This window comes from Anabrus simplex, chromosome 2, assembly GCF_040414725.1.
Source record: "Anabrus simplex isolate iqAnaSimp1 chromosome 2, ASM4041472v1, whole genome shotgun sequence".
NCBI classification, from domain to species: domain Eukaryota; kingdom Metazoa; phylum Arthropoda; class Insecta; order Orthoptera; family Tettigoniidae; genus Anabrus; species Anabrus simplex.
The window spans coordinates 700,932,015-700,953,726 of NC_090266.1; the positions used below are offsets into that span (position 1 = coordinate 700,932,015).

The following is a 21,712-nucleotide window of genomic DNA, read 5'->3' on the forward strand; positions in this document are numbered from 1 at the left end:
CTACGTACAAATCCCTGTCTGCCTCGGCCCTTGTTTGGAGCCATTTCTGGTAAGCCTTCTTTTTACGTTTACAAGCTGTTCTCACTTCATCATTCCACCAAGATGTTTGCTTTTTCCCATCTTTACACACAGCTGTTCCTAGGCATTCCCTTGCTGTTTCTACTACAGCATCCCTGTATGCCACCCATTCACTTTCTATATCCTGAACCTGCTTACTGTCCACTGTTTGAAATTTCTCACTAATCACATCCATGTACTTCTGTCTAATTTCCTCGTCCTGGAGATTTTCTACCCTTATTTGTTTGCAGACAGATTTCACTTTCTCTACCCTAGGCGTACAGATACTTAGTTCGCTACAGATCAGATAGTGGTCTGTATCATCGAAAAATCCCCAGAAAACTCGTACATTCCTAACAGATTTCCTGAATTCAAAGTCGGTTAAGATATAGTCTATTATGGATCTGGTACCTCTAGCCTCCCATGTGTAGCGGTGAATAGCCTTATGCTTGAAGAATGTATTCGTAACTGCTAAACCCATACTAGCATAGAAGTCCAGCAAATGCTTCCCATTCCCATAAGCTTCCATATCTACTCCACATTTACCAATCACCCTTTCGCATCCTTCAGTTCTATTCCCAACTCTCGCATTGAAATCGCCCATTAGCACTATTCTATCCTTGCTGTTGACCCTGACCACGATGTCACTCAATACTTCATAAAGCTTGTCAACTTCATCCTCATCTGCACCCTCACATGGTGAATACATGGAGACAATTCTAGTCCTAATTCCTCCAACTGCCAAATCTACCCACATCATTCGCTCATTTACGTGCCTAACAGAAACTATGTTGCGTGCAATGGTATTCCTGATAAAGAGCCCTACCCCAGACTCTGCCCTTCCCTTTCTAACACCAGTCAAGTACACTATAATCTCCTATCTCTTCCTCGTTATCTCCCCTTACCAGAATATCACTTATTCCTAGCACATCCAGATGCATCCTCTTTGCTGACTCAGCCAGTTCTACTTTCTTTCTTCCATAAGCCCCATTAATATTGATAGCTCCCCATCGAATTCCATTTCGTTCGCCAAGTTGTTTCCAAGGAGTCCTTCGCCTGTCAAATGGGAGTGGGACTCCGTTACTCCCATAGGTCCGAGGCTTGCTTAAAATGTTCTGAGCTCGGTAAATATCACTGATGTCCGACAGTTTTTACTGTGATGAGTGGATCTATAGATTCATCAAGAAGTCGGAGAGATGGTAAAGCGATAAAAATGAGTAAGTGCAGGGAGGATTGTTCAAATTACTTCAATTGTTTGTCCTTCCAATAAATAGCGATGCGTAAATTTATTAAATAATAGGCTTCCTATGATATAGGCTACTAGAATAGTAATTATTAATAAAATGAAGAGAGTATGATCATGAAAAAAAATTAATTCTTCTATTAAAGTAGAGGCACTATTTTATAGATTTAAATTCGATCAGGCTGCCATGTTCTAATAAAAGGGTGAACTTTATATGTAGAGCTTAAATCTACTGCACTATTCTGCCATATTAGAGGATAGTTAATATAGGCAATTCAGAGTATGAGTGTTCAGCTGGTGGATAGGATTGGTATCATTCTAATGAACTTACTATATTTATAGGGAATAATACAGTTCGATTTGAAATGATACTTTCTCAGATAATGAAAATAAGGAAGATAATACCAATAAATGAGATAGTTGATCCTAGTCTTGAAACAATGTTTCAAGAGGTATAACCATCTGGGTAGTCGGAATAGTGACGTGGTATACCCGCTAACCCCAAAAGTGTTGGGGGAAGAATGTTAAGTTTACTCCTGCAAATATAGTTGTAAATTAGATTTTTAATCACTTAGGGTTTAGTGTTAATCCTGTAAATAAAGGGTATAATTGAATAAATCGAGCTATGACTGCGAACACTGCACCTATGGATAGAACATAATGGAAGTGGGCAACAACGTAATATGTGTCATGTAAAATAATGTCAATTGAGGAACTGGCTAATACAACTCCTGTTAATCCACCAATAATGAAAAGGAAAACAAGCCCTAGTACTCAAAGCAAGGCTGGGCTATAAGTTAATTGAGTTCCGAGGAGAGTGGCAAGTCAACTAAAATTTTAATTCCTGTAGGAAGAGCAATAATTATAGTAGCAGAAGTAAAATAAGCCTGTGTGCCTACGTCTATTCCTATTCTATTATATATATTCCTATTCTATTCTATCAATGCTTGGAAATTATGCGAGAAGTGGCGGCGTTGATTATGTTTAACTTGATATAGTTCCTTCTATAATCGCTGGATGGCACTAACGTCATGCTTTCTCAATAGCAGAGTCCTCTAGCTTCCACATTTGGCCACCTGGAAGAGTCGGTAGTTATTTTGCTTTGAAATATTAAACTTTCTTTGGAGTGAGTGACAGCTGACTGTCATACAACATGGCGGTGTCCAGCAGTAAACGTGCTTGGCTTGAAGAATAAGAAACTAGCGCTGTTTTAAGTGAATCTTCAGAAGAAGGGGAAGTTTTCTCGAACTGTGAAAAGTGAAAGTGAGTTTGATAATAGTGAACGTGACAGTGACAAAGAAACATCATATCAGGAACATTATAATGGTGCAAATGGTCATAATATCAGTGATAGTGATTGTGATGACGAAAACATTGATGACTGGAAGGAAATAAAGGTAGGTGAGGATAATCCACCTCAGTTTACAACGCCTTTCATGGAAGTACAGGGTTTTAACCAGTGTTATTGTGGTTTGTTTCATTCTCTTCTTGTAGTTAGTAAGTTGTCTTTTTTTCATAGTGTTTTTTCATGCAATGTAGTACTTTGCTAATTTATTTGCCAATTCTAAAAGAACACAGTCAGATGGATGAAATGTTGCATTTCTTTCAATTATTAACTATTCCGTGTTTTCAGTTTGAGTATAAGACTGAAACATCATATTTAGTGCCATATTTTGGCTCTCAAACTGAAAAAAAGAAATCAGGAAAAAGTTTTAAAAGTTATAGATTTTTTCACATACTTATTATTAGTTATTTTTAAAGTTTTGGAATGCTAAATGGGAGAGTGGAATGTTGAACACCTTCATGTGACTTACTCCAGTAGTTAAAAAATTATGAATAATTCAAACCTCTGCATATTTAGAAAACTGGGCCTGGTACTTTTAGCACTGTACTACGCAATTTTAGCCGGCACTCGAAGGGTTAACTTTATTTGTGTTGTGCACAGGAATAGAAAGAAAGGAGCCTGAAAGGTCATGTAAAGATTATTAAAAAGGTGAATTTAGAATAAATATACAGCAGCTGGTTTTCTGCTAACAATCTAAACAATGTCATTAAAATGTATACGATAGTTTCCGAAGTTTATCAGGCCTCAACCATGAGAGAGCCTGATGGTATTGGTGATATTAGCATCTTATCTGATATCGTAAATAAATTGTGGGCAAGAGTCAGTGTTCGCTGACATTTCAGCGTTTGTTCCCTTCTCATGTCCAATAAAACAATGTCACAATAACCAAGAATAGGGAGAACCAATGTCTGTATTCGTCTGGCCTTTAGCTCATACACAAATACATCTCTATGTCGTGAAGCAATCAAAAAATATTTTTTACCGATTTATTTTATGTGTGATCAGACCAATCAAGTGTTTCATACATAGTTATGCCAAGATTTCTGTTTTCCTGCAGGGAACATTACTGTTCAGTAGGAGAGGTGGGATTGCTGTACTGTTTAAGATGCTCAGTAATTTTCGTGATCCTATTATAATTGCCTGAGTCTTTATGGCATTTAGTATCCCTTTCAGACCGTGTTCGCACATTTGTGCGTGTTCCTATTTTATTTATGTCTGAGCTTATTTGACGTTTTCTTGGCACTAGACCGGACTGCAGTGCTTTTATTTAGTGCTTGACAACCAGGGGACAGGAAGAAGAGTTTAAAAATACAGTTCATTGGCAAGATGGCGGGAAGCAGTAATGCCTAAAAGTAAGTATTTATTTATTTATTTATTTATTGCATTCATATTAATCTAGAAGCTTTACTGAATATCAGAATATAATCAATGAAGTGTGTAAATTGTTTAGCGAACATAAATTGTGAACTTACAACATCGTACGTAATACCATGAGGTTTTGAATGTTGATACGCACAATTGTGCGGGCTAGGTTTCCCTACAGGCAATGCATGCGGGAGTGCTGGGTGCTGCCATAAAAAGGACTGTGAAAGCAGAACTTGTATTCTACGTGAGAAATGCAATATATAAAATTTTAATAGTTTAAAATCGTTCCACATTGTAAAATAGAACACATGATCATGAACATGTGTATATTCACATGTACTGAGTTGAATTTTTATTTTTTTATTTTTTGTAAGTAGTGAATTAAGTCCCAACACGCACAATTGTGTGGGTTCTGTTTTTCAGCCGATAGTTCTTATTTTGTAAGAAACTGTAAAACATGTATTTGAGAGCATTATAGTAAGTTTTTGATGTACAAACAAAAATTCGCACCTCCAGTTTTCTTTCAGGTCTGACGACAAGGTGCTGCCGCCAAAAGGGCAGTAAAAGCAAAACTCGTCCTCAGTGTAGAAAAATGTAAGGTTTACTTGTATTTGAACGAAGATTTAATTGTTTTAAATTATTTCTCACTGTAAAATAGTAGAACATTTGATCATGTACATATGTATATTCACATGCATTGAGGTAATTTTTCTTTTTTGTAAGTAGTGAATTAAGTCCTGACATCCACAATTGTGCAGGTGCTTTTTCCAGATGTTAATTCTTATTTTGTAGAATAAACTAAAAATATATGTATTTAAGAGCATTTTAGTCAGTTTTTGACGTACAAACAAAAATTCTAACTGCCAGTTTTCTTTAAGGTCTGAAAGGGTTAAAAGAGAATTTCATTATGCATATACACTGAGCCATCAGAGGTCACTGTTAATATCTTCTACAGTTTTGCTGAAATCTGAAGTTTTGCAGTGTCGATATATTTGGAGATAGTCGGCATAGAAGTTGTCCATGTTTTTTTTGTTTTTTTTTTAAATCTCAGATGATTAATCACTAATATAAATACAAAAATGCAAAGGACCAAGAATACTGCCCTGTGGGAAACCACTAAGTTTCATTTTCCACATAGAGGCTTTATCTTTTAATATTACCCTCTGTTGACGGTCACCCAACTAAGAATCTTTAGTGCAGCTAGGTCAAAACTGAGTACTTCTTTATCATAGCTTGAATTTCTATAGTGTCAAAGGTACTATTGATGTGTTGCATAACCTTCAAAGTGTAGTCACGGTACTGTGACCCTTCTTAAATTAAGATTGCATAGGGTCCAAAAGAGCATGTCTATTTAGTTATTCCAGAACTTGCTCATATACTAAATGTTCAAAAGCTTCAGAAAGCGTGGGGAGTATGGAAACAGGGCGGTAGTCAGAGGGTGACTGTGGGTCTGATTTTTTTATGTATCTGTGTTATTTTGGCTGTTTTCCAGACAGTAGGGAAAGTTCCGTTCGTTGCACAGTAATTTATTATGTGCATCAGTATAGGAAGGACAACACCCATAATGTTCTGTATAAAAGTAACAGGAATATCATTTATACCTGGAGTACAAAACCATTTTAACCTGTCTATGACCCAGTTAAATGTAAATTGTGGACTGGCAGGAGGGGAAGACAGTGAGTCAGTGCAGTTAAGTGGAGAAGGTTGAATATTTAACAAAGTAATCGGTCTGTCAATTTCGTCAATGTGAAATCTGGATTGTCTGCCGCTATTGATGGTATTTCAGGGGGCTTCCAAAACTGAAAACTATAGGAGCAAATAAAAACAATTTTTTAAATTTATAAAATATGTTTATCCTTTGAGCCGTACAATACCTTTTTATAACTCAGCAGGTAAGTCGAATGGTCAATTAATTCATACCTGTATAGTGGGCGCTATAACGCCTACGTGTAGTGCGAGAAAAAAATGTTCTGTCATTTGTTTAAATATGGTAACCAAAATAGCTTTTTGCTCTAATTATTAAGAAGTTAACTGGCTTGATATATTTTTGAAAAATTTCTCAAGATTTTCTCCATCTCTCTCGTGATGTGCCTGAAGAACTGAAATATCTTCTGATTTACATGGGAAGGAAAACGTTTGGAGATGCTGAGTTGCTCAATGATGAACATATTTGTTCTTTCAGTCAAATTTACATGCAGAACTACGAGGCACGTTTTTTAAGTAAGTACAGTTTTGATATTCCGCCGATGCAGCTCTGCAGTCGGCATTCCGTGCATACGCGCTGTGTAGCTGCATCTATTGGCAACGCCAAAACGCCATTACGGCAATAGTCACCCTTGTGTACGTTTGTTGGCAAGCATTTGAAGTGGCCTCGCCGATTGAGAGTCCTGCCGACTGTGAAGTCCAGTCTGTTATTCGTTTTCTGAGTGCAAAAGGTTTGAAAGCTATCTATAATCATTGTGAGATCTGTGCAGTTTATGGACCAAACATTATGAGCGATGGAATGGTTAGGAAATGGGTTCGAGCATTTAAAGGTGGCCGCAAAGATGTGCATGATGAAGAATGGAGTGGACGACTCAGTCATTAGTGAAGATTTGGTGCAGGCAGTTGACGGAGCAGTGAGAGAAAACAGACGCTTTACGATTACGCTGTTATCTGACGTGTTTCCTCAAGTTTCTCGAAGTGTTCTTTATGACATTGTGAGTGAACGATTAAATTACCGAAAAGTGTGCTCACCCTGGATACCAAAAATGTTGACGGAGGAGCACAAAAGCAAACGTTTGGGCAGTGCCTTAACTTTCCTGGAGCGTTACCACGAGGAAGGAGATGATTTTTTCTAGTCAAATTGTAACGGGGGATTAAACCTGGGTGGCCAACGTTATACCTGAAACAAAACAGCAGTCTATGGAATGGCGACATTCAACTTCACCCAAGAAAGTGAAGTTTAAGCAAACAATGTCAGCCCGGAAAATCATGTGTACTGTGTTTTGGGACAGAAAGGGGGTGTTACTGGTGGACTTTTTGCCCTGTGGTGAGACACTCAATTCAGCAACATATTGTGAGACCTTAAACAAATTGCGCCACTCAATTCAGAACAAAAGGCGTGGCATGTTCAGTAGGGGCGTAGTTTTGCTTCATGACAATGCACGCCCACATGTGACTCATCGAACCCAAGACCTCATAACATCATTTCGCTGGGAACAACTCGATCATCCTCCATGCAGTCCCGATCTTGCGCCCAGTCATTACCACTTGTTCCTGCATTTGAAGAAATATATGGCCGACAAACGCCACGACGACAATGATGGTGTCAAGATAACCATGTTGCATTGGCTGACAAATCAGACGGCCAACTTCTATGAGGATGGTATGCAAAAGCCTGTTGTACGATATGACAAGTGCCTCAATATTCGTGGGAATTATGTTGAAAAGTAGAGTAATGTACAGGCTTCCATATAAAAATAAAATTGTTAAAAAATCTCTGTTTTTCATTTATTTCAAAACGGTACTTACTTACAAAACATGCCTCATTTGTGCCAACACCACATCTCGAATGCATCGATGCACTGTTTGTCTCTGGCTTGCAGTGTCCGCATTTCACAAACATATAGAAATACGGAGAAAGCAAAATCTTCAACAAGTTGAATCTTTGCAATGTTTATTATTTCCAGATTCTGGCGAGTTCCTTCATAACAACTCTCCCTAAGTTGAACAATCTTCTAATTTCTGCCTCACAACTTTCCGTAACGGGCGAATTGGCCTTGCGGTTAGGGGCACGCAGCTGTGAGCTTGCATCCAGGAAATAGTGGGTTCGAGCCCCACTGTCGGTAGCCCTGAAGATGGTTTTTCGTGGTTTTCCATATTCACACCAAGCAAATGCTGGGGCTGTACATTAAATAAGGCCACGGCCGCTTCCTTCCCACTCCTAGCCCTTTAATATCCCATCGTCGCCACCATCGTCGACATAAGACCTATCTGTGTCAGTGCGATGTAAAACCAATAGCAAAAAAAACTTCCTGTGTCAATGATAGTTGATCCTAGATAGACAAAATCATTTACTACCTCCAGTCCCTGTAATTTACCTGTGATCTGGATATGTGCTCCTTGGTCAATTATCATTACTTTGGACTTACTAAGGTTAATGTTTAGTCCATACACTGTGCTCACATTTTCCACTCTTGCATGTAAGTCGGCAAGTTCGTCTTCGCTGCTGGCAGGAAAGTAGTGCCATCAGCAAATCTTAAATTATTAATATATATTAGGTATATTGCTGCATGAAATCTATACATCCCAACACACCAATAAATTATAACTCAAGTAAATATATGCTACATTAACATTTATTATTGTTATACGTTTAAAATATGTTTTCATAAAACTTGTAGGTCTGTTGTAATGTTAGAATAATTAAATGGTGAGATCACAAACTATCATTATTAACCCTACAGCACCAGTGCGGACTACAAATGTAGCCCAGCTATATTCTTCTCTTTTACGTTTAACAGCCAACAGCGATGGATGGACGTGGTTTCGAGTACCTTCCTTCCAGCTAATGCTATGACAACTTAGTGAGCGTTTGTACTTCTAAGGAGTTGGATCTGGCCTCAACTTGATGAAGTTGACTGGGCTACATCTGTAGCCCGCGCAAGTATTTGTGTTACTATGTCAGCACCTGGCGCTAGCAAAGAGGATGTTATCCGATAGTGGTTAGATGGAAACAGCAATGAGAATACTGCTGTGTAAGGCGACAGCGATGATGGAAAAGAATACTGTTACGGAAGAGATACACTATTCTGATAATGAGGAAGAAAATTATATAAATCAAGATGGCGATCAGATTTCCTCAGATGACCAACAGGATAACAGTGATGATGGTTAATGCCACTCAGGAAGGACAACGAGCTCAAGAGTACCATTCTTCACTTGACAGGGCCTAAAGGCGAAACTAGAGGGTGCAGACTGGGAAGGAATGTTTAGAACTGTTTCTAGATGAGAATGTTAAGAAAATTGTTATGACCTGCACTAATATATACAACACAGACTTGGCATAAAAAAGAAATGCAAGGCCAGCAGATGAAGTTCTCTTGCATACCTGTTGCTGTGTAGCAGCACCTTTGTGGAAGAATCCGCCAGTTAAACCGTTGCCCAGGGAACGCCCGATTGCAGTAACCACAATCTTTGGGGAGGCTTCTTAATTGATATTGCCCTGCAAGATCTAAGGAGGAAAGCAGCTAAGGTAAACTTGCTCACGAAGATCTCTTCTTATAAGAACTCTCCCTTGTACGATGCCCTACAAGACCCACCAACAACTCGTCTGAAATCATGCAAACCAACCTGGACTGATTTTAAAAGTATCAATTCTTTCGACGTGACCTCCGAGTGGCGTCAACGTTGGCATGAACATCCACCCAACAACGCTCACTTGGTTTAAGATCCAACAAGGAAAGTGGAAGGATTCCAACTGCTGCGCCAAACCTAGTCGAAGCTGAACTGAATTAGAATGGGTCAAGGGAGGTATGGTTGCATGTTGAAGAAGGGGGTTTCCGTTCATCTGCTGACTGTGACTGCGGAGAGGAGGAGCAGACATTGGAACACATTGTCAAGGAGTGCCCACTTCGAGCATTTAACGGTGATCTGAGGCTTCTACACCAAGTGACTCCGAGTGCCCTGGACTGGTTGTCAAATTTGGACATTTCCATTTGATATTAGATATTTTGTGTACTTGTAAAGCCATAAGATATGTATCTATATATTGTACCCATAACTGACACACACTAAATTACGCGCGTAATGGAGCATGAGAAGTATGCAGGGCCTGTCCAGTCTTAGATCAGGAGAGTGTACAGAGAAGGAATAAACATTGCATATACAGGCCCCACAAACTTTATTACTGGGTTCCATGTGGCTTTATTAAATCACTGTCAAATTGAACTAGCATCAAACTTTGATGTTTAAAAAGCGAAGTCCATTCATAATGTTAAATTTCACTAGTGATAAGTGTTTAATTTTAGTAAAATGAAGTTCATTCTTGAAGTTTCAAATGCTCAATTCAAACAAAATAAACAAAATAAACTAAGTTTCTTCTTGAAAAAATTAGTCAGTTTGACTATAAAAGCAAACAAAGTTCATTCATGAAGTGCCTAATTCAAAATTATCTAAACTAACCAAGGCTCACTCATGAAACAAGTAACTGTTCGACGTATTGTGAAATTAAATACAGTTCTAATTCACTGGAAAGTTATTTTATCGAATGGTTAAGTCTCAATTGTGCTATAAATGTTCTTCAAAGTCCACATTAATTAGTAAGTTTGTTGGTATGACTTAATACCTGGCTTTATATTAAATTGTAAGTTATTTGATAAACTGGAAATTACTTACGAGTTTGAAAGTCACTATAAGAAAAAGTTGCTTGAAAGATTAAAAGTGACTAGTAGACTTAGAAAATTAAATGATAAGTCGCAGTTCATACTGTTCTTTAATAACACACATGTATATCACCTTTTTGAAGTGCTGGCTCCGTTTGCCTGTGTCCTCACAGGTCCGTAACACCATCACCACACATCCCCCGAAGCTACCACACCTCCATCAACGGAAGTTCAAACGATGATACGGGTGGCTGAATTATGCATGAAACGTCAAAATTAAGAATGCCACTTTGAATGATATAGCACTGTCTGGTCCTAATTAGCAACTCTAACATTCGGAGTGATTTTGAACCAAAGTTCCACTTAACAAGGTGATCGAACCTTCACGATACAATGAATGCACTATATTCCAACTGTAAGTTTTAATGTAGTTCAAAAAGTTTAAGCATTCTACTTCATACATGATGATGTGAGATTCAGTCTATGTTCCCTTACGTAAATTTAAGAAAACAGTCTACTGTTAATCTAGCACCAAGAAGTGTCAATATTCGATTTCACAGTCTATGTTGCATTGTGTGAACTAATATGCACGTAACTTCAATAAACAAAGTCCTAACTAGTTGGTTACTTGCATAAATTCTACACGTAAACTTGTCTCACTAAGTTATTACACTAGAGTCCCGTTAATCCGAAGAGTCCGGTTAATCCGAACTGAAACATTCAATTAAAAAAAAAATCTCCTTATTGAAATGAAAGAACTTATTATAGAATTAAGATTTACTTGCATTTTATTAGTCATATTTTACTAGAATAACTTAATGTAAACATATTAACACATCATAAACCATCAATCACTGGTTGTTTGTCTTTACAAAGTCTGTCTGTTTCTTTTGCCGTAGTGATTGGAACCTATTCGAAGATGCAGTGTTAAACCAGCGTCTCATAAACATCACATCAGTGGGCACAGCAGCAGTGTGTTGCTCGACATAGCGTACAGCAAGTTCTATGGACATTTCAAATTACAGTATGTACTGTACTGTATTGTAGAAACTACTTTCCTCAGATGGTTGAGGCGCTGGCCTTAGACCCCAACTTGGCAAGTTTGATCCTGGCTCAGTCCGGTGGTATTTGAAGGTGCTCAAATACGTCAGCCTCGTGTAAATAGATTTACTGGCACATAAAAGAACTCCTGCGGGAGAAAATTCCGGCACCTAGGCGTCTCCGGAAACCGTGAAAGTAGTTAGCGGGACGTAAAAACAGACTCCGGTCCCAATTAGTTCGGATTAACGTGACTCTACTGTAGTTTTATTGACTGTTCTATAGCACGCGGCATAAATTAATAATGTCCAACGTATGACACTAGTGTTTATAAGTAAGCCTAGTGTTTGAATGCTCTACACGAGTTCTTTAGAAAGGATGGAAAACTTGAGAAAGCAGAGTTTTACCATTGTCAAAGTTAAAGTTCTTGACCATACCTCACCGGTACCGAGTTCAAAGTTCAGAACTTGGCACTCACGCACTAAGTCAAGTCACACAATTACGGGCACAATCTCATGCAGCAGACCATCACCAGTGTCTGCGGTCGGTCACTGTGTCATTTGAGATTTTAGGCTCACGGAAACGTCATTGATATTAATAATGTTATTGGCTTTACGTCCCACTAACTACCCTGTTACGGTTTTCGGAAACACGGAGGTGCCAGAATTTTGTCGCGCAGGAGTTCTTTTATGTGCCAGTAAATCTACCGACACGAGGCTGACGTATTTGAGCACCTTCAAATACCACTGGACTGGGCCAGGATCGAACCTGCCAAGTTGGGGCCAAAAGGCCAGCGCTTCAACCGTCTGAGCCACTCAGCCCGGCGTCATTGACATTACCTGATATTTTAAAATCTCAATAGCTCCCAAAATAATAAGGCTATGAACTTTCAATTTGAACGCTAGATATTTGTTATCATCAGCAATACAGTCTTATTATCCACTTGTTTATATTCCATCAGGAAGCGGAGATATAAAAAAGCTTCCAGATGATTCTCTCTGACGTGCGGGCCACATGTTCCGTGACGTCGCGGTCGTGACTTAGGAAGCTGCAGTGAGCTCGCTAGTAGGAAGCATTCCATCACAGTCCACAACACGCACAATTTAAACTGATGAAACACACCGTTCAGTCTCCCGTTCGATCACGGGCGGTTCCTGTTTCAATATATATATAGAGAGCAGATGAAGTAGAAATTCATTCCTCATTTTTTTCCCTTTTTTCTTTCTAATCAAGTGTTTAGTTTCCAGAGAAACGTTTCAACTTAGGCTGGTGCTATTTGTGCGGCTAGAGTAGGCAGATCAACAAAGAATTGTATGCGATGTAGAAGGAGAATCTCCCTCATCATTCAGCTCCTATGTACATACAGGAAGTGATAAGATGAATGATTGACCTATGTTGTTCTTTTTGCGTTTCCCCAAATCAAACAAACTTAACAGCCCCGAAGGGCCATGGCCGACCAAGCGACGGCTGCTCAGCGCAAAAGCCTACAAATTACAGCGTGTAGTGGGATCGGCATGATGAATCCTCTCGGCCATTATTCTTGGCTTTCTAGACCGGGGCCAATATCTCATTATCAGATAGCTTCTTGATTGTACTCACGTAAAGCTGATAGACCTGACACAAACCCTCAGATTCAGGTAAAAATCTTTGACCTGGCCAACTGAACCCGGGACATCCTAGTAAGAGGCAAGTACGCTACCCCTACACTGCGGGGCCAGCTCTGTGTTTCCCCACAAACATAAACATGTCATAATAGTATGAATAAAAGATAAAATCAAAATATTGACTAACAGATTTCTTAGGCTGAGAAATCATTTTTTTTTGTTTTTATTATTAGTTCAGCCCTCATTTAATTGAATACCTGCCGGCAAAAACGTTGTAACCCTCAAAATGCAAATTTTTCAGGAGAGAAGAAAAACAAAAAAAACAAGCAAATTGTTTGTGAATGCTTATTCTGCCACTGACAATTAGTTTAAATGAGTTCACTGGTTATTAATGCATAATAATTTTGACAATGTATGACTTTAAAATCAAGATATAGGAGATGATCATTGGATGTCCGTGCAAAAAGGTAAGTAGCACAGTTTTGCGGATTACGTTTACACTATTGAAAATATTTATGACTTTTAATATTATTTATTGTTTTTATTCTGTATAAAAATAATGAAGCATAAACCACGCTTCTAATTTGCAGTACCCATTGTTAGAGCTTCCCATTGTTTAACAGAAATCACTGAACGCCAGCAATATTGTTGCGAGAATGTTTTGCAATGATGAATAAACATTACATTGTCACTTCACTTTGTCTTTAGGTTCTCATAAAAACCTCGATATTTTTAACGAATGTATTAACACATGTCTAGTAGATTAGCTTTCTTTTCCGCAGATACAGGCAATACCTCGTTTTAATTAATACAATGAGCAATCTGTAAAGACAGCAACACATATTTATATGCATATACAGTATAAATAATACATTATATATGTATATACTACAGTCGAGATTAAAAACACTGATTACGCATTAAAATATAAGACATATGAATCTCCCATTAAACACGTTGACTTTCTTACATTGGCTTACAACGTTTTTGCACCCGCCTGTTCAGCAAGGATTTTCCCAGGCACTGATTTGTTATTGTGGGCCAAATATGTCTGCCCCGAATTCCACTTGTATTTCTTTTCATTCCTCTTCCATTTAGTATATTTAATTTTGCGTTTTCATCCCCTATTTATATCGTTGCACACACTTGGATGTAGCGACACACGACTTTCCTAGTCCATTGATACAACGCTTCTGCACCCGCACGATCCGTGGCGAAATTTAAACAAAAGAAAAAATGCGCTTAACGCACATGTTTGCCAACATAACTTCTACAAGCCTCACTCTGACCACAAACACCGTTTATGCCCGGAAACCCAGCATTCTAGAAAAGTGAGGGTTACAAAGTTTTTGCCGGCAGGTATTCAATTAGTTTGTTCAATATTATTGTACTAAACTACTCAAACAACTGCTCAAAATAAGAAAGATTTAAGTTCTGGCAAACCAAAAATCTCCAGTACGTCTTCAAATTTATGCTATTTTTAAAATACGTAAAATTGGAAATTACAGTTTTAATAACTATAGAATTAAATGTGTCTACATCTGAAAAGTAGCTTGAACTGAGTGTAAGATGTATTTGAGTTGAATGTCAATTCCTTAATATAAAATGCAACACAGAAATAAATTAGATACATAAATATGTGGGCTATGTTCCTGTTACAAAATTTTGCACGAGTACTGGAGGATTAATAAATAATTAACCTCTTATCTGCGAGTCCAAATGATGCGATGGTGAGACTTGTGATGTCTGAATACAATTTTAGGTTAACTACAATTCATTTCTCCAGTGATTTACTGCAAAGATGACTTTTAGGTGGGGAAAACAAATAGAACTAAAAATTTGTGATAGTTTTGTTTTCTGTTTCTGACACACCTGTTATATAAGTGCAGAGCATGTTTCAGATATACTTAGGAGACTGAAAAAATGAAATTACAGGCATTTTCCACAGTCTATAGTAACAAATGCAAACAGCAAAATTAATAACTGGTTTGAAAGAAGGCAGTTCGGGTTTAGGAGAGATTATTCCACTGAAGCTGAACTCTTAGGATTCCAGCAAGATATAGCAGTTATCTTGAATTAAGAAATCAAATGGACTGTATCACGATTGACCTATCTAAGGCATTTGATAAGGTAGATCATGGGAGATTACTGACAAAAATGAGTGCAATTGGTCTAGACAAAGGAGTAGCTATATTTCTAGAAAACAGAACTCAGATAATTACAGTAAGCAAAGCTTTATATGACCCCGTAATAATTAAGAGGGAAATTCCTCAAGGCAGTATTATTGGACCTTTATGAGATGATGTTTATTGTTTTAAGGGGCCTAACAGCTAGGTCATCGGCCCCTAATGGTACGAGGTATAAGAAAATGAAAATTAAAACTTCAAAATGTATCTACTGACTAGAATCTAAAATGAATGGTAATGAGAAAATGATCGTGAAACAAAAACAATCAGTGGATCCAATTCACAATTTCTTAATTACTGGCATGATGCTTATTATCTCAAGGGGTCCAAAATCCAGGTCACCGGCCCCTCACAATGGTACTAATCAACAGTAAAACACAACCGTGGTGTACTAATCACAGGTACCGTAGGCTCATGATGTTTTTCTCATGGTGGTACTAATCACAGGTAATGTAAACCCATGGTATGTCACACACAATGGCACCACTCGCAGGTAGTACAAACCCATAAGGGCACCACTCACAAGCAACGCAGACCCATGATGCTCCTCACCTAGGTGTATTAATCACGGGCACTGATATTCCGGTGGTGTTCCTCACTTGGTGATACTAATCACAGGTCACGTATACTCATGGGGTCACTCACATAGTGGTACTAATCATTAGCAATGCAGACCCACGGTGCATCACACATAATGATAACGTCCACAGGCAACACAATCCCATGGTGTTCCTCACATAATAATACTACTCTCTGGCAACGCAGACCAATTGTTTTCCTCAAATAGTGGTACTAATCGTGGGCGTCAGCCAAACCCATGGTGTTTCTCATATAGTAGTACTAACCGCAGGCAACATAGACCCATGGTGTTGCACATAATGTGGTACTGCTCATAGGTAACAGACCATACTGAACACAGTGGAACAGACCAGTGGAATACACATGATGCCCTCTTTCACAAGCAACAGTTAGACCCATAATATTCCACACAGAATGGTACTCCTCCTAAATAACCTAGACACTCGCAAGGTGGTACTAGTCGCAAGTAATTTAGACCCATGGTATTCTACACGTAATGGTACTAATCACAACTAATCTCATGGTTTTAATGTCATTATCCCTTGGTTGCCCCCTTTAGTAGTCTCTTACAACAGCAGGGGATACTGTGGGTGTAGTCTACGTCTGCGTCCCCCACCCGCAGGGGTAGAGAGAGAGGGAAAAACGAAAAAGAAGGGATCTGACACTTTGAAAAATGAAGTACCAGACAATGAAAGACAAGGGCCACAAAGGATGTGAAAATGAAAGACTCCCTAGGCCTTGAATGCTCTAATACTGTCAGGGTCGGAAAAGAACAAGAGTTGACCACGGGAGGTCTGACATCATAGATGAAAGTGAGGAGCCTGGCACAAGTAAGTGGAAGCAATGCCAGGACTCAGCTAAGGGCCCCGTGGTTGCCAACCCACTCTCCCAAGTTGAGAGCCCCTGGGGCCCCTTTAAGTCACCTCTTACAACAGGCAGGAGATACTGTGGGTGTATTCTTCATCTGCGTCCCCCACCTATAGAGAGTATCAGACCTTCATGTTTCCTTATATACTGTATACAAATTATATGAGTAAAGAAGTGGAATCAGAGATAAGGCTCTTTGCGTATGATGTTACACTGTACAGATTAATAAATAAGTTATAAGATTGTGAGCAACTGCAAAATGACCTTCATAATGTTGTGAGATGCACAGTAGGCAATGGTATGATGATAAACGGGGTGTTTCACAAATAGAAAAGTTCTCTCGGCTTTAATTACTTTGTTGATGAGATGAAAGTTCCTTTTTTCTTTTTTGAATTTGCTTCACGTCACATTGACACACACAGGTCGTACAGCGACGAAGAGATAGGAAAGGCCTAGGAGTGGGAAGAAAGCGGGCATGGCCTTAATTACGGTACAGCCTGGTGCGAAAATAGAAAACCATGGTAAGCCATCTTCAGGGCTGCTGACAGTGGGGTTTGAACCAACTATCTACTGGATGAAAGCTCACAGCTGCGCGCCCCTAACTGCACGGCCAATTTGCCTAGTGAAGCTTCCTTTAGGGGATCACTGAAAGTACCTAGGTGTTAATATAAGAAAAGATCTTCATTGGGCTAATAACATAAACGGGATTGTAAATAAAGGGTAGGTATCTCTGCACATGGTTAGGAGGGTATTTAGGGGTTGTAGTAAGGATGTAAAGGAGAGAGGGCACGTAAGTCCCTGGTAAGACCCCAAACTAGAATGTGGTTCCAGTGTATGGGACTCTCACCAGGATTACTTGATTCAAGAACTGGAAAAAATTCAAAGAAAAGCAGCTCGATTTGTTCCAGGTGATTTCCCACAAAAGAGTAGTGTTACAAAATTGTTGCAAAGTTTGGACTGGGAAGACTTGGGAGAAAGGATACGAGTTTCTGGACTAAGTGGTATGTTCCAAACTGTCAGTGGATAGATGGCGTGGAATGACATTAGTAGATGAATAAGTTTGAGTAGTGTCTTTAAAAGTAGGAAAGATCACAATATGAAGATAAAGTTGGAATTCAAGAGGACAAATTGGGGCAAATATTCATTTATAGGAAGGGATATACTTAATAAATTTCAAATTGCTTTGCAATCATTTAAGAAAAGGCTAGGAAAACAACAGATAGGGAATGTGACACCTGGGAGATTGCCCTAGATACAGATCAGTAGTGATTGTGAAGAAAAAAACAAATTTGATTTTTAAACAACATATGCAGTTTCTAGTCTCCAATTCTTTAGTGTCCTACTAGATGTCCCGAATAGCTGTCGCACCCATGTCTATTTTTTAATAGTTCATGGTGGTCACTAAAACAAATTATTGCATCATTTTGAATTTTCCTTTGTGTAACAGCATCTGCAAAACACTTGCCTGGCTCAACCGATTATCATAAAGCTAAACTCTGACGCAGAAGCAACATAATACGGCTCACAAAGAGATCCTTAAAAATGCAAGGTAAACTCAAGAGTCCACATTTCTCACCACATCTTTTTTTTTTAAATCATTAACCCTCGAACTGGTAGTTGAAATAGCTCTAACCGGTGGGTGTGCACCACACATTTGCAGTACATGATGTATGTCACTCTGACAGATGTATTATTCACAGAATATGCACATATAATACACCGAAACATTCAGCATGAACTGGACTATTTAGAAGTGGTTTCCATTTACCCTCAATGTAATATTTTTTAAAATTTTCTGTCCCTTTAAATGCCCCCTCAAAAAATCAAAAATATTTTTTATTTACACATAAAATATAAATGACTAATCAATTTTTCTGAAACTTTTTAAAATATACATTTTGAAGAGAAATTAATTCTGATTATAGGCATGCACATTTTAAGTGAATAGTTTTAATACTTTAGGAATAAGTATGTTACTTGATAGAGCTGTAACAGGTGGATGTTCATAACCTACCTCAGATGGCACAACACTTATCCATTATGCTGCAGTAGGCCTTGAATTTACAGATACATTTAATTCTATTAAAATATCATCATCATCATTTAAATCCAAAAATGTAGCCATCGTGTGTGCATAACACAAGTAAACAATGAAAACAAGTTACAACAAAATCAACACATGTTTCAAAGCTGAACGAACTGCGACGTTCATTTGTTTCAAAGATATCACACACAAATGGATGTATTGGATACCGAAACATTCCACATTCCAAGGAGAAAACATGCCTGATGATTGCTGCCATCTAACGTAAATATTCACAACCACTTCTACCCGTATTTACTGGTAATGTAGACCTGACGATCTATCGTCAGCGGCGGTTGAGATAGGCGCACACCTGCCGATCTATCAACAGCTACCGGTTCGTGGGTTAAAATTTTAGGTAAAGATGTTAACTGTCCGGCCTCGCGGTGTAGGGGGCAACACGTCCGCCTGTCACCCGGCGACCCCGGGATCAATTCCCGGCCAGGTCAGGGGTTTTATATTGTAAGGATTAATATAACTGGACTGGGCGTTTGTGTCATTCTTAATCTTTCTTTCCTCAAACACAACATTCCAGACTACTGCCATTTCAATTATATGCAGGTTCATACAATATGGTGCCAGTACGGGCAAATGATCCACATGGGTCGACACCCCGAACAAACAGCATTTTTAAAAAAAGATTTAACTACATACACAGAGAAATATTTAGACAGCACGGTTTTTATAGGTTAAATTCAAATGTTTTATTTTCCAAATGCTTGACTTCCTAACTGGCTTGAATTTTCAAAAACCTGTAACTGCTGTTTAAATTTGTCCACGTTCCATTTTACTTGGTAAACCTTTACCCCTCCCCTGCGTACGGCCTTCATACAGCTCCAGCATTTGCATGGCGTGAATATTTATACAATTTAGATAGAAATCCAAGACCAGAGGTGGTTGTTCACAGTTTACAACAGTTCCTCTGTAACATACTGTATGAAAATAACTTTTATTTCAATCTGAAGGCAAGGCGACACCACCTCTCAAAATACAAGCAATAATCATGAGAGACAAAAAGTTAAAGATAGATTTATGAAATATTTTTTTCAACTAACAGCATTGATCTGTACAAGGTCAGAGTTCTTTCCATATTTTAACATGTTTTACCTGATATAATATACCCCTATGCAGACACTCACAGGTTTCTCTAACATGCACATTTGATCATATGGTACTCACCGATATGATGGGCATAGTTAGAAGCCCCCATGCAAAAAATTCGAGAAATATTACTACTAAAGCATGATAGACGCTAGGTTCTCCAATTCCAGATGTCTGAAAACAAAATACAAAAACGAATTATAAGCCAGTAATAATGGCATGGTTTAAAGCATACATGCATAATTTGAAAGCATTCAACAAACAATGGCAATGTTTACAAGGGTTGGGGCAAAAGTCATGGCAACTATTTTTTTTTTCTTGAAGATACCAGTCCAGTTGGAAAATGTGACATATACAGACAAAGGACAAGGAGTTATGGCTGAGACGGGCAACGTGTACCCAGCGGCATTCAAACAGTTCGGCAAACGTTTGATCTCCCTGGCCACACACTTGCCTAGCAGGGGGTGATTTATGACAGCAGTGGGCTTTAAAACAGAAGTTCGCATTCCCCTTCAGAAATCCTCACAGCTCTGTTGCCAATGCACCTCTTGTTAAATAGACGCCAGTCTCTTTTTTCAGCTCAGACAATTCACACTTGCTTTGTTCGCTGTTTGAAAGTTTTGGATTATTCCTCTGCTTCGTTAATTAATATTCGTGAAGTGTGTTGCTTTTCACTTCGCTTCATGCAGTAATGTGGAGGCCGTGGGAATCACACCTGGAAATTATCGATTCAGAAAATCCTGAATTAAATCTGCCAGTGCACGCAAACGATCCTCAACCGAGCACCAGTAACAGTAACAGTAGCTGCCCAACACACTCTGCTTTATGTGGTTTTGCATTGTCATGCAGAATTATTGCACTGTCCACAAGATCCAGACGTTTCTCCCGAACGGCATGTCATAACTGTCACACCAGGAAGTCCCTGTAGTACTGTGCGGTCACTGTACTGCCATGTGGAACAAAGTGGCAAACAATGACACCCCTGATGTCGTACGCGACGATCACCATCAATTTGACTGGGGAAGGATTCTGACGGACCTTCTGCCTCCTTGGTGATCCAGCATGTCGCCACTCCACAGACTGACATTTCAGTTCTGGTTTGTATGCCCTAATGGAAAATTCTAAATTTCCATGGAGGGAAATAGATATTTTTCACCGATAGAGCATGTAAAAAACATATCAGATGTAAGGCAAATGCCTGAAAAGCGTTACATTTGATATGTTTTTGTATGCCCTAGCCAAAAATTCATCGATGGCAATTATTCGTGACAAGAACTGATCGCCGTCCTGTTGCCAGCGTGCAAGGTGGTCGGAGCATATTGCATAGCGCACCCTCCTTTGAACTTCCGTCAGTGCATGCGGTACCCACCGTGATGAGATTTTGCGCAGCAGTAGCTCATTACGCAATATCCTGTGGACGGTGCGTTTCTCGATGCCACTTGCCCTCTCTAACTCCAGTAGCGTCCATCATCTGTCTTCATCCAGGAGCTGCTCGATGACGGCACGTGCCACGTCGGTCCGCACACTGACAGGTCGTCCCGAACATTGCTCATCACTGGTTGACACACGCCCTTGCTGAAACTTTCCTACCCACCGTGCTACTGTACGGTATGGTAGGGCATTATTCCCAAGGGCTTCCACTAATTCACTGTGACATTTCAGCGCATTTCTCCCTCGGAGAATGACTATTTTGATGTAAGCGCGCTGCTCAACACAGGTTACTTCCATCTCACATGACACTCACCAACTGACTGATTTGACAGCGCTCGCTGCGCTACTACCATCTATCACAGAGCCATCTGTTGTTCTGCATACACACTATGCCTGCAGAACTTCCACACGATGCATATACGTTTGTGATCCGTTCACATATCTACAA

General features: G+C 39.1%; 1 protein-coding gene across 3 annotated transcripts in view; it reads right to left on the reverse strand.

Annotated features, from left to right (window-relative positions):
- The window catches only part of LOC136864384 (hippocampus abundant transcript 1 protein), a 262,341-nt gene that overhangs the window by 186,407 nt on the left and 54,222 nt on the right, over positions 1-21,712 (reverse strand). For 2 of the 3 annotated variants that reach the window (XM_067141315.2, XM_067141314.2), the window contains exon 2: positions 19,912-20,007. The exons of the other annotated variant lie outside the window; for it this stretch is intronic. In XM_067141315.2, coding sequence (XP_066997416.1) covers positions 19,912-20,007 — 96 coding nt within the window. The remainder of the gene's footprint in view (positions 1-19,911; positions 20,008-21,712) is intronic. 3 annotated transcript variants of the gene reach the window in all.